Source organism: Rhopilema esculentum, chromosome 8 (genome assembly GCF_057945365.1).
Source record: "Rhopilema esculentum isolate cy_ngs chromosome 8, ASM5794536v1, whole genome shotgun sequence".
Classification (NCBI taxonomy): domain Eukaryota; kingdom Metazoa; phylum Cnidaria; class Scyphozoa; order Rhizostomeae; family Rhizostomatidae; genus Rhopilema; species Rhopilema esculentum.
The window spans coordinates 9393660-9406112 of NC_142822.1; the positions used below are offsets into that span (position 1 = coordinate 9393660).

At 35.5% G+C, this 12453-nt stretch overlaps 1 protein-coding gene across 8 annotated transcripts in view; it reads left to right on the plus strand.

Moving 5' to 3' along the window:
• The window catches only part of LOC135694795 (3',5'-cyclic-AMP phosphodiesterase 4C), a 93072-nt gene that overhangs the window by 77762 nt on the left and 2857 nt on the right, over nt 1-12453 (plus strand). For 7 of the 8 annotated variants that reach the window (XM_065213665.2, XM_065213669.2, XM_065213670.2 and 4 more), the window contains 10 exons: nt 2168-2333; nt 3783-3822; nt 5500-5598; nt 7432-7500; nt 7873-7968; nt 8806-8905; nt 9490-9644; nt 10527-10646; nt 11624-11728; nt 12092-12169. In XM_065213665.2, the coding sequence (XP_065069737.1) occupies nt 2168-2333; nt 3783-3822; nt 5500-5598; nt 7432-7500; nt 7873-7968; nt 8806-8905; nt 9490-9644; nt 10527-10646; nt 11624-11728; nt 12092-12169 (1028 nt within the window). The remainder of the gene's footprint in view (nt 1-2167; nt 2334-3782; nt 3823-5499; nt 5599-7431; nt 7501-7872; nt 7969-8805; nt 8906-9489; nt 9645-10526; nt 10647-11623; nt 11729-12091; nt 12170-12453) is intronic. The other variant, XM_065213667.2, reaches the window with a different exon arrangement.

A 12453-nucleotide genomic window follows, 5' to 3' on the forward strand; every position in this document is an offset into this window, starting at 1 on the left:
GGCTCTATCTAAGGCCCCATTTAGGTATTCTTGGGTCAACGGCTTCGTCTGGCAGAGATTTCAAAATCACCTGTTCTAGGGCCTAGCTTTAGAATTAGCCGTTAATCTTAATTTCTCTGCAGGGCTACATTGCTTTATTAATAATTGATACTGATCCGTAAGTCTTGGCTGTTTGCGATTCAAAATGTGCATTTCTTTGCACACCTGTTATGATCGTTTTCATTCTCTCTTACTCTCTGTCCACCGCAATGTTTGTTGTTCTGCAGAGGCTGTCAGTAACAAGTACTTTTAGGATGATATGCCATGTTTGGTCTTTCGATATTGACTTCGCACATTAGTTACAAGTATATTCATAAGCAAACTGTACCTATGTTCAATAGTGAACAATATTGCATGATTTCTTAGGCGCCTTTTAATATGATTGATGATATCACGACTTGTAGCAAACGGAAAATGTTAAATTCAATCAATACTAATGTTGGCTTGCTCTGCTTTCAAAGAAAGTCTTTTTAAGGTGTCTAAAGTTCTTTATACCCCACTACTCACTTCCGGCTATTTTCTTCGCCATTAAGATGGTATTCTGTCAGATGTTCGCGTGAATCTGGCGGGATTATGGTTAGATTTATGACGGGAAATTTCCATCTACAACTCTTATAATCAGATATACACTTACGTGACAAAAGTATTAGGACGACGAATAACAAAATGGCGTCTCCAAAACTAGCATTCTAATTTTGATTGAACAAATCTTGCTGTTTTGGTGGGATTCTAGAAATGGCGTCAGCAAAAGTGCAAATCCTAGCAAATTCGATTTATTTTCTACCTTTCTATGATAGAAAGGTAACAAAATGTCTGGGAGAAATTGAAAATATCAATGTTTTGGTTTCAATGCCGAAAACACAAAAACAACCAGAAAGAGAAAGAGAAGCAATAGAAAAATTAAGTCTAGCTTGTCATTTGTTTTCTGAAACTGCAAGAGAGTTTAGTTGCAGCAAGTGTACAAGGCATTTTATTTACAAGAACAGTAAGTTAACAATGCCGACTAAAATTCAAAGAATGGTAGGCCTGGGCAGGGAGACTATTGGTCGGGCCTAATGGCGGCGACAAGCTGGTGTTGCGGGCGAAGTCAATCAATGCTGAATATTTTGTCCAATTTTTGTGGAAAGTCCCCAGGCAAGTACAGAAACAACTAATGATTCTTTGCAAAGACCATTTATTTTTAAGCAGGACAATAAATCTAGTTATGCTGCAATTGTGACCGAATTTTTCAAAAATAATAACATAATGGTCTTTCAATAACCCCGTCAAAATCAAAGCCTTGATGTAATTGAAAACAATTGGTTTTCATATAAGAGTAAGAGAAATGAAATCTTCTAAGACCAAAAATAAGCTCTTTTAAAATTTTGTTGAGATTTCCTCCCGTATCTGAAGATATTTCTTTGGCAAATTATTTTAGTGAGTTTCAATGCAAATGGCGGCTTGCCTAGATTCTTGTAGGTCATGTGACAAATATGAAATAAAGCAAATGTTACTTGTCTAAAAAGTTTACTTTTTTGCAATTTATTAAATTTATGTTTATTTTTACGATTGGGTAAAATTGCAATCGAAAATCTCAACCAGCAATTTCGTTATGTTCTATCGATTATCTATGTTGTTTTTGAGCAAATGATTAACCACATTTGCTTCGAGGCGATCGTCCTAATACTTTTGTCACGTAAATGTATATTATAATGCGACAGAAGTCTGTATTGTCTGCTACAGGTGCTGTTGTTGTGACTTTTGCGCTGTTCTTTCTTGTTGATTAATATCCACAAACGTCAGTAACAGCGGGTTTCTTCGCCGTTAGAAAAACATCGTTATTGTTTCACATTGCTACATATATGGAAAGTTACGAAAATACTATTTACGTCAGTTATGTCTATTTTTGCTTCAAGCTCCTCCTTAGACTACATTATGTGTATTTTGTATATAGGTCTGGTTTCTGTGCTTCTTAATTTTCGTTTTGGTGTATCAGTTGAAAATTAGGTAATGTATTCAAACTAGAAAGTATAAGCGAAGAGGAGATAGGTTTATAAGTATAATACAGACTGATCCAAAGATATCGGCTTAATTTAAGCAACTATCACAGAATCATTCGCAATTGATGTCATGAATTTTGGTGTTCAAGGTAATCCAAACTTTTTCACCTCAACCCAAACAGACAAGCCTTTGGAAGACGATATCGCTTCAAATACACGGGAACACAGCGGGCCAATACGCGCTAGATCCCGCAGCCTCGTTCGCTCAATCAAGAAGCTGACACGCAGCATCAGTTGCTCAGGATCAATCCCAAGGTATGTGGATTTCACTTATGGTCCATCAGGGGCTCACTTATGGTCCATCAAATGGATAGGGTAGCTGGGGGTGAAACCCCAAAACCTTGGTAGAGAATTCATTTCCATTTTTACCTAAGTTTTACCTTGGTACCCAAGTGTAAACTACAATCCCGAACAAAATTGTTGAGACAAATTGCAAATTTTACAATTTTCTACTTTACGTTGCCCCTGTAAATTCCAATCCCATCTTTTCCTTTTTTCCATCATTTCCCCTTCAAACCATGCATTCCACATTGAATTGGGGGGGGGGGAGTTATTTTTTGAATGAAAGAGAAAAAAATATCAACTTTCCTAGAAAAGTCTCAATTATTTTTGTCTGGGATTGTAGCTCCAAAAAATGTGACAATTTTCAACGATCCTTGCATTTTTTGACAACTAAGCACGTCTTTATATCCCGTTAAATATCATTGGAATGTGTCCAATTTATATTGATGATTAATTAATGATAGTTTGTCAGTCAAATATTTTTTTAAAAGGTTTTTTTTCTACCAAGTCATGTGTTGCCTAAAAGACGTTTTTATACCTACTTATCCTATTCAATGGAATTCAACTTTCCTTTGTCAAGTGCAAAATTTAACTGCAAACAATTTTGATTTTTTCGACTGAAGTAAAGCCAGGCTTATTGATTTTAGGCCACAGATTTAATTCTAAAATCACATTTCAGCCGGTCAGAATAATGTAATATAAAGTTTGCAATAAATTTGCTAGCACGGATTATGGAATTTTTAAAAAAGTGTTAGAATACATTCCAGCTTCATTTGAACCGTGTCTTTTTCTGTTTTTAATTATCTTTTCAAATCAAGGAGATTATATTTATGATTCTTAAGAAGTTATTTGCAATACTTTTAAATTGACGAATGTTGTTTAATTTATATATTCCATAACTAGTTAACCAATTCTATAAAATTAAAGATATATACCTACACGCGAACAGGATCGTAGAGCTAGGGGCTCAGGGGCGGCCACTCCCCTTTTCCAATTTTTACTGTTGTTTTTTGAGAAATTTTTTGGAGAGCCCCCTTGTTCTTTTCATAGCATATAACCACTGGATACGTATATGTTTTGGTTTAAATGCCCTACCCTCACCACCAATCTTTTCCTCAACACAGCTATTTTGCTTCTCCCTTACGATGTCAGGGTGAGATAATGTCTCGGTAGAGAAAACCCAACCAAATTGTAGTTGCAAGGCTGAACCAACGTAACAAATGGCGCTGCCACTTGCTCCTTTCGTGTTTGAACATGTACATGTACTTTGCAAAGCCCTGACGACATTGCAAATACGGTTTGAAGCGCTTTTTGAGGCGCTTGGCTTCTGTATGCTGAGCACTCGTTTTTCGCCGTCATATTTCTTAGTAATATCAAGTATATATACCCACTGAATTAACAAAATGTTAATGTCTTCAACAGGTTTGGAGTTGAATGCCCGGATGAAGCACCTTTGGAAAAAGTAAGTTGTTGGTCACGTTAAATTAATCTTTAGCAGAGTATCCAGAGAGTGCAGGAAAATGATCATTCCACCTCGCACCGGGGCTCAGTTGTATAGCTTTACCTTCCAGACTAGAGTGAATGAAGACAAAATTAAAGTGTTATTTCACCTACTGATAGGCGATTTTGTTAAGCACCTAAGGATTTCGTGAACCATCTGAAGAATTACCGACTATTTCATGAAGAATTAAGGGGGTATCACACCATATACACCCCTCTGCTAGCTTTGCCCTTTCAAATGATTCAACACCCTGCAAAACTTTTCTTGACATACAATATACATGAGACGTGGTTTGGGTAATGTAATTTTAAGAATCCAGTTTTCAGTGACTTTCTACACGATCGTCAGCTGTTTGGCTGCCCGTTTTCTAGTTATCTATAAAGGCTCTGCTACACAAACAAAACTAAGCAAGAATGATAATTTTCTTTTGATTTTTCTTGTTTGTATTCCTATTTCTAATTTTTAAAAAAATCGAGTTATCGCCTCATTTGCCCTTTGTTTTTAATATACCATTTTGTATAAGAGCCAAAAATGGTTTTCCGCGGTTGGATGTTCTTGTTTTTTTTTAATTAATTGAGGCTCGGGTATTCTTAATATTGTTTCTTATCCCAACACTGAAGTTTCTACAGCTACATACTACGAATCGTTTCTAAAATTACTTAATAACAGACCTGCATGAAATTTTTAGCAGAACAGTTGATTTTCTAATAAAATCTGCGCTGTTATTTTAACATGATAAAATCTTCCAAAAGCACCTTGTTTTTTGTAATTTTTTGTGTGAGGCTCGGCACGTTCTCGAAATTATCTTGTTATTTTACAAATCGAGCTTAATAAAGTTCATTTTTGTAAAAAAGAATTTTCTTGTCAAGAAAAAAAGATGATGGTTTCATTAATCTTTCGGTTTTTCCATGTAGGAATAATTCAAGGATAAACACAGCTATATTTTACTTATATATTGCCTCTTTTTCACATTTGTCTGTTGCTCAGAACTTAACATATCTGTAATCCGCAAATCTAGTGTTTGATACTCTTCAAGACATTATTTAATTCAAGATGGTTTGAATTTATTCACCTTTACAAAAATATTCAAACAGTAGGGTGATATAGTAACAAAATTATTCTTTATTTGGAAGACATGCTGAATAATCGAAGAATAATTTCTTTATGGTCAGATAATATTATTATTGTTTAACGTAACCCAGCCTTTACCCATCCCGATCAAACTGTGATCCCTCCGCGCAGAACCCTTGTACTGAAGTCAAGTCTTTTAAATCACCTTAACAGATAATTTCACAATGTTATCTCTTGTACCACTTTTCAAGTATTTGATGTTACTTTATGGCTAATTGATTTCATTTCGAGTCCTCACCTGTTCTTTGGTGCTATATCAAAGAATATTTCTTTCAAGCATAACTGTGTAACTCGCGGATGATAAACTTATCAAGCGTATCTTAACAACTCGAATAATCTGTGTAGATGGACCTGTAAACATGATCAAGTTCTTTATATGTTTATTTATGTCCGCTAGCCTTTTGAAACTATCGTTTCCTTAAAAGATTATCTGTTCGTATATGCATTTCTCATCACAGCATAGAATATATGTCAAATTCTCAAAGATCTGTATCTCTCTTGCGGCAGATTATGGAAGACCTTGACAAATGGAATTTTGATGTGTTCAAAGTATATGACGTCACCGCGTCAAGACCTTTGCTTTCAATTACATACACAATTCTGCAGGTAAGGTTGTGTTTATTTTGTCGTACAGTTATTATCAGTGTGGCAGCGATTAAGTTGCTATTGATGATCGGAACAATATAATATCGGGCCTACGTGTTTTGGGTCTGTGGCATGATGAAATATTAGTACCCGACATTTTGTGTTTACGCGCTTTTTTAAAGATTTGGTCGGTATTTAGGAAAAAAGAACAGCATGCCTCAAGGACCATCAGGCAAAATACGGTCGCTATGTGTTCATGAAGATAATGCACAGAATATGCTTGTTTGTTTCTGAACATGACAACTGAACTAACTTCAAGTGTATTTACCAAATGACTACAGAGTCTCGACTCTAGTGTCTTTTTGGCAAGTTTTTAACAGCTTGTACTCGATTTTCAAATGCCCTCTTTGTTGATGAACAAACAATCCACTCATTTCTATACCAACTGAGCCCTAAGATGACCACAAAAATAAGTAACCACGAGTACAGATCACTCTCAATCTTGAGTAACTAAACGAAAATCCTTCTTTTAAAAGATGGGATGGAAATGATATTTTCAACGATCAGACACTTATTTCCCCTTTAATTTACATAGATATATAAAAGGATGAGCACCTTGTGACTTGTTAGGTGTTCCATTTCATGTTACTCATGTAAGGTTTTCATGTTTCTAAAACGTTGCTCTATAAAGTACCGAAGTGTTGACGTCATAAAAATCTATTCTTAGAAGTTTTTAATTTTGATCCCAGAACCTGAAAGAGCATCATGAAATACCTCTAAATATGCAAAATAAGCTTAAGGCATTACGAATTAGCTGAGATATGGCCACTTGAGCACAGGCTCTGTCCCATCAAAACCTCTGTAATTTGGTCTTGGTTCTTTGAACTTTATGAGCCAGACCAGAATAACAGTAATCCGTTAGCAAACTTGAGATCTTTCATTGGCCATATCTCGCCCAATTTTGAGCATATCTAACTAATTTTGCACATTTAGAGGTATTTTATGCTGCTCTTTCAGATTGTGTAGTCAAATTTAAGAAATTCTAAAATAAGATTTTTTTATGACGTCACACTTCGGTACTCTATAGCATTTGGTATTCAGGAAACCTTTAAGAAACGTCAAGTACTGAAAACAACAAAGAAATAAGAAAGCTTAATCCCAACCCCAGTTTCTTTTAAAGAATGAGTGTAACGGTTTCATGCATGAAATAATTTTCTATTACGGTTTTGGTAATATTTACTTGATTATATTCAGTTTGGAGAGTGTGTAGAATGGAATTAAAGTGATTCTTTTAAGCGATTAGGGACCTATTTCCTCTTTAATTGAGGTAGATAAATAAAAAGCAGAACTCCTTGTGACTTGTGTTCTTTTTTATGTTACCTTATGCTATGTTTTTTCTTTCTAAAATATAGCTCTTTAGCGTTTGGTATGGTTGCTAACCCCAAGCTTAGTTTTTTTTAAAAAACGAGTATATTATAATCCGACAACTCTTGATTTATATAAGTGAGCAAGTAGTGTCTCTGACAAAAGTTTATTATAAACAGAACGTTGCCATTGAAAGTCGTTAGAAAGAAATTTTTAGCTCTCAACAAATCTCAACTTCTGATAACACTTGTCATGAAATTTGCTATTTGTCTGCATTTTACCAACAATATTTGCTATGCATAGAATCAGAGAATATTACTTACGATGTAAAATTGTTTATATTTATGTTAAGATTAGGCTTAGAAGAAACTTGATATTTTTTTCCTTAATGTCACAATTTGTTTTTTTGTTGGTCAGAAGTTTATTGTTATTGCTAAAAAACTGACAGGATCCATAAGTATCAGTTGATTGTGACTGTTTTCTTTGCAGACGAGAGATCTCTTGAAAACTTTCAAAATCAAGCCGTCTGTTTTTGTCAGCTATATGTCATCTGTAGAGGTATGTATATGAAACATTGACTGTAGTCCCTTTTATAAACGTCCTGAAGAAGGAGATTTGGATTTTGAAACTGAATTTCAAGACTGGTCTCCACTAGACGATTTTTGAGAAGATCTTCAGAATCGCAATAGAGAACATATTGTCTTGGCGAGAAGTAAAAAATAATGAGTTATACGGTCTATCTATCCTTTATCGAAATCCGTTGAGTGATCATTGGTGGAACTTACATTTGATTTTTCTTAAGGAATGGTGATGGAAACTGGCTAGAATTGATTTTAGCGATGTTGTGCGACCTTCCCTCTTTATATATCCTGCAGATTTCAGTTTTTAAATGCTTCTAAGAAACTGAACCAAATGTTTCCCTTTTCTCAGAATCATTACCTAAAAGATGTTGCATTCCACAACTCTACGCATGCGGCAGATGTGACGCAAGCAACACATTTTCTTCTCTCGGCAACCGCTTTTCAGGTGAGATGCAAATAGAGTTCTTAAGTAATGACGTCACATTAAGTATACTTTTAAGAATTCTGGAATTTGGGCCAAATAACCCGAGAGAGGTCATAAAGTACCTACAATTGGAATATGGCCATATAGGCACAGGCTCTTTTATTTTTCATCAAATCTGTCCCATATTTAACCCATTTTGCACTTTCAAGGGGATTTCACAGTGTTCTCTCAGCTTATATGGTCCAAATTCAATAACTCTAAATAACAACTAAGAATTCCAGTCTGGTTCAAGTTTGTTTATGAAATAAAATTATAAAACTTGATTGACAATATTCAAAGCTTTAGTACAACGAAATGACGTTAGAATATGCCATTTTTTAAAAAAAATCGTCGTCTCTAGAAAGTATTTTTACAACCACGAAGAGTGGAAGAAATAACGAATTCTCCTCCATCCACTTTTCTGTAAATCATTATTTCATATCCAAAATTGTCTCACGATCATGTACTTTTTGCGTGTTTGCTTTATCCTGACAAAGGCATCGGGTTTTTTTCTGCATCAACACTTTTTATTATTTTGACTCAACTTTCACTCATTTGAGAACTATTGTCTGATGCCCGAATCGCATTTAGCGTGACATTCGGATTAGCAACTCAGAACTGTCTTGTTCTTTGCACCAAAATATGAACAGCTCTGCTTGTACGGCGTCGAGCATCAAGGGCGAGCCACTCCACGTGAATCTCGTACATCTTAGGTGTAAACCTTCTTGTGTTATCTATAAATCTTAGGAAATCTTTTTCTTTCGATTTTTGAGTATTTTGAAGCCATATCTGACTGTGATGTGGTTTCTGTATTTTTAGGGCGTCTTCAGCGATCTCGAAGTATTCGCCGCCATTTTTGCAAGCGCTGTTCACGATGTTGATCACCCTGGCGTTAATAATCAATTTCTTGTCGATTCAAGTAGGTCACATTTTCTACTTCTTTATGGACAGTTAAATTTCAACATCTATCATAACGAATTTCATTTGTTTTCATTGATATTAGTAACTTTATGTTCCCTATTCGCCTAGCTTTTTCTAATGAACTGCACTCAAGATAGCACAGCACTCGACATATCATTTCGCAAGGCCTAAAAATATGAAAAAATATACTTGAACCCGATCAGCATCTTCAATACATAATATATTTTCTATTTATTTGCTTTATTAATTTCATTTATTTAATTTTCGAAATCCATGCAGTGTTGATTTATAGCGCAAAGTATGAAACTAGTCGATTAAAGTTTTTTTGCAAGTGAGAAGGTTGATTTTATCAAGTAAGCGAGTGATTGAGGCTTCTGCATTTCCAGTTGAACAAACATTTTAACTTTAACTCTAACTAAAGTTTTTATTTGTAAGATGAGCTGCTTAACTGCCTAAATTTTATTTACACCCTCTGAAATTCAACCTTAAGAACGTTATCCTCGATTGATCAGAACTCCATACATCCCTACCTTAAAATGCCTGTGCATCCTCGTAGCCTTTAATCATTCCCTTTCATTTTAGACTCAGAAATGGCGATCATCTACAACGACGAATCAGTGCTAGAAAATCATCATCTTGCCGTCGCCTTTCAGCTTCTGCAGCATGAAGAGTGCGATATTTTTCAAAATCTGTCAAAGAAGGAACGACAGATGCTGCGCAAAATGACTATTGAAATGGTAACGTTTGATTTAACCAAGAACTGTTTTCATAATTGTCCCAGCCTCATGGGCAGATTTACAAGGCCAATCGCCAAAATGCAAATTGACATATTTTCGTTTTGTTAAATCACTTCATGTTGGTTTCAAGCATGTGCGGTTTTGTGAATTCTAATCACTTTGGAACTCAATAAACACGTCAAGCCACGTTATCAATTTCGGGTGCAAAGGCCTTCTGTTCCTGCATCTACTTTGTAAACGCAGAGAACATTTTGTCCAAAGGGCCTGAGCAAACATAGGGCTTGAGCAACATAGGGCCTTTGCGGTCGTGCATATAGTCAAAGCAAAACATATGAGCGCGAATAAAGAAAGAAGTTCATAGGCTGAAAGACAAGACAGTTTACTTAAAGGACAGTGGACTTGTATCTGTTCTAATGAGGGACTGAGGAAAAGGTCTTAAAAACATTGATTTTCAACTTTTCACATTAAAGGAACGCTGCTCACAAAATTTCTGTTTTGTCTTCCCCCACCAGTGGTGGTATATGGAATCTACAAAAATGACTTCATGACGATCATGACTTTCTTTGTCTTCTAAGCTTTCTTCCAGTTCCAGAAATTTTTTCCAAATAGAATAGGGCATTATACAGGAGGCATATTACTTTCTGATTGTCAGAAACTCGACTAAAGGCGTGCAAAGGCTCTTTGTTGCTCTGTCTCCTTTAAAAGGGACAAACAAAGAAGCCCCTATCAGTGTCATGTGGGGTCTGTTTATTTATGCACGTGTCAAAAGTTTTTTGAAATGATGTTTACGCCATCATTACCCTCACATCTGCGTGACGATATTCTCAACTTTTTGAAAATGTAAATAAGATTTTGCTCTAGTACTAAAGTTTTTTTCTTTAGGTTCTGGCGACAGACAATGCGAAACATATGAGCCTACTCGCCGCTCTCAAAACGATGGTAGAAACGAAGAGTGTTGTTGGGAAGCATTTGGTTCTTGATGCCTTCAATGATCGGCTTCATGTGAGAATCACGTTTTGATATCTTATTAGTCTTTTAAACGAACGCAGTGTGTTCGGTTCGCTTCATGGAAAATTAGTCCGACAGGAACTGTCACCCACCACCCCATTTTTAATGTATTTTGTTAAATGATGTCACGAAAATTTAAGATTCAAAGTGTTGCATTCTAAAGATTGGAAAATGTTATTTTATTGTTGTATCTGTATCAATAGTTGAATTTATTATTTTTGTTGTGAACAATAAAACTCGTCTTAGAATGTCCGAGATGTTTAGTCCAAAATGACATAAACATACAAAATTTATTGTTGATAAATACAGATTCATTTTCAAGCTAAAAGCGCCAAGAAATTTGATATTTTGTAGAGGTGATGGGAGTTGCTAAATTATTTCTTCCCTTTTTTAAGATCACTTCCTATCCTCTGAAGTAATTTTTTGAAGTATGCGAAAAAATTTCTTGCGGGGAGATTTTCGGTTCTTCAATCTTCTATCTCTGTTTTTTACATAAAGTATTTGGCGAAAATTTGCAAGATCTCACAAGAATTTGTTCATCATTTGCTTGCAAAATAAGAAAAAACCAAAATCATTTTCCACACTGTTCTTGCCTATTTGTCTGTTTACCACCCGAATCTAGACCGTGTTTGCCCAAACTTCTCCGGTGATAAAAATTTCATCAAGGCAACAACCGATTCTTAAGTAAACCTTGTCAATAACGAACTATGTAGTTTTTTGGTTGATAGAGAAGTACTAGTAGAAGGTCTGTTTCACCTGAAAGGCCTACAACGAACGATAAAATCTAGTCTGGAATGATCGTGAGTGCAATATTTATTTCACTTCCCCACCTCTAGAAGATGAAGATCTCAAGAAACTTCGAACAGAGATCCTCTCCCCTTTCAAAACCCAACATAACCCAAGCTTCTGTGTCTATTTTGGGTTTTCAGTTTACTTGTTTTCCGAATTAGCTATATTTCTTTCTACCATAGATACTCAAATGCTTGGTTCATTGCTCCGATCTGAGCAACCCTACGAGGCCTCTTAGGCATTATCAGAAATGGCTCGATCGATTGATGGAGGAGTTCTTCACACAGGTCAGTCATATGAAAAGAACCTACAGGTTTTTTTTAGAATGTACCAGAGCTTACAATGCTAGTCAAAGGTTTATTCGAAAGACCTAACTATTATGTCACTAATGCCATTTTGCGTTGCCGCCTTTTAAAATTGCGCTTTTATTGAAGCCAAGCTGGATAGAAACCCTCATTTGCTTTCCGAACTATTATTGAGCATTAACGGATTTCACAAAGGTTATTTACGTAATTTCCACGACAGGTTTTTTAAGCATATTTTCTACAATATCATCTACGATTGTTGTTCAGGTTTTCAAAGCTTTGCTCATAGAAAGTCGCATACGTTTTGTTAGATCTATGCTAAGTTATTTCTTTTTTAAACACAAGGGTGACATTGAACGGGAAAAGGGCATGGATGTCAGCCCGATGATGGACCGTCACAATGCCAACATTGCAAAGTCCCAGGTTTGTTCACGCCTTATCCATTATCAAGTATTGTTTTTATTCCGGAATGATGCTTAATCAAGAGGGTGGCTTAATCACGGGGAGATTAAATCAGAAGAGGGCCTGTTTAAAAGAAAGACTTATTCAAGAAGGGGGCTTATTGAAGTGGAAGGCTTATTCAAGAAGGGGGCTAAATCAAGAAGGAGGCTGAATCAAGAAGGAGGCTTATTCAATTGAAATTCTTAAGAGTTGGATTATTAAAAGCACGGGATATATCTTAAAAATAGTCAGATTTGTTATCTAAT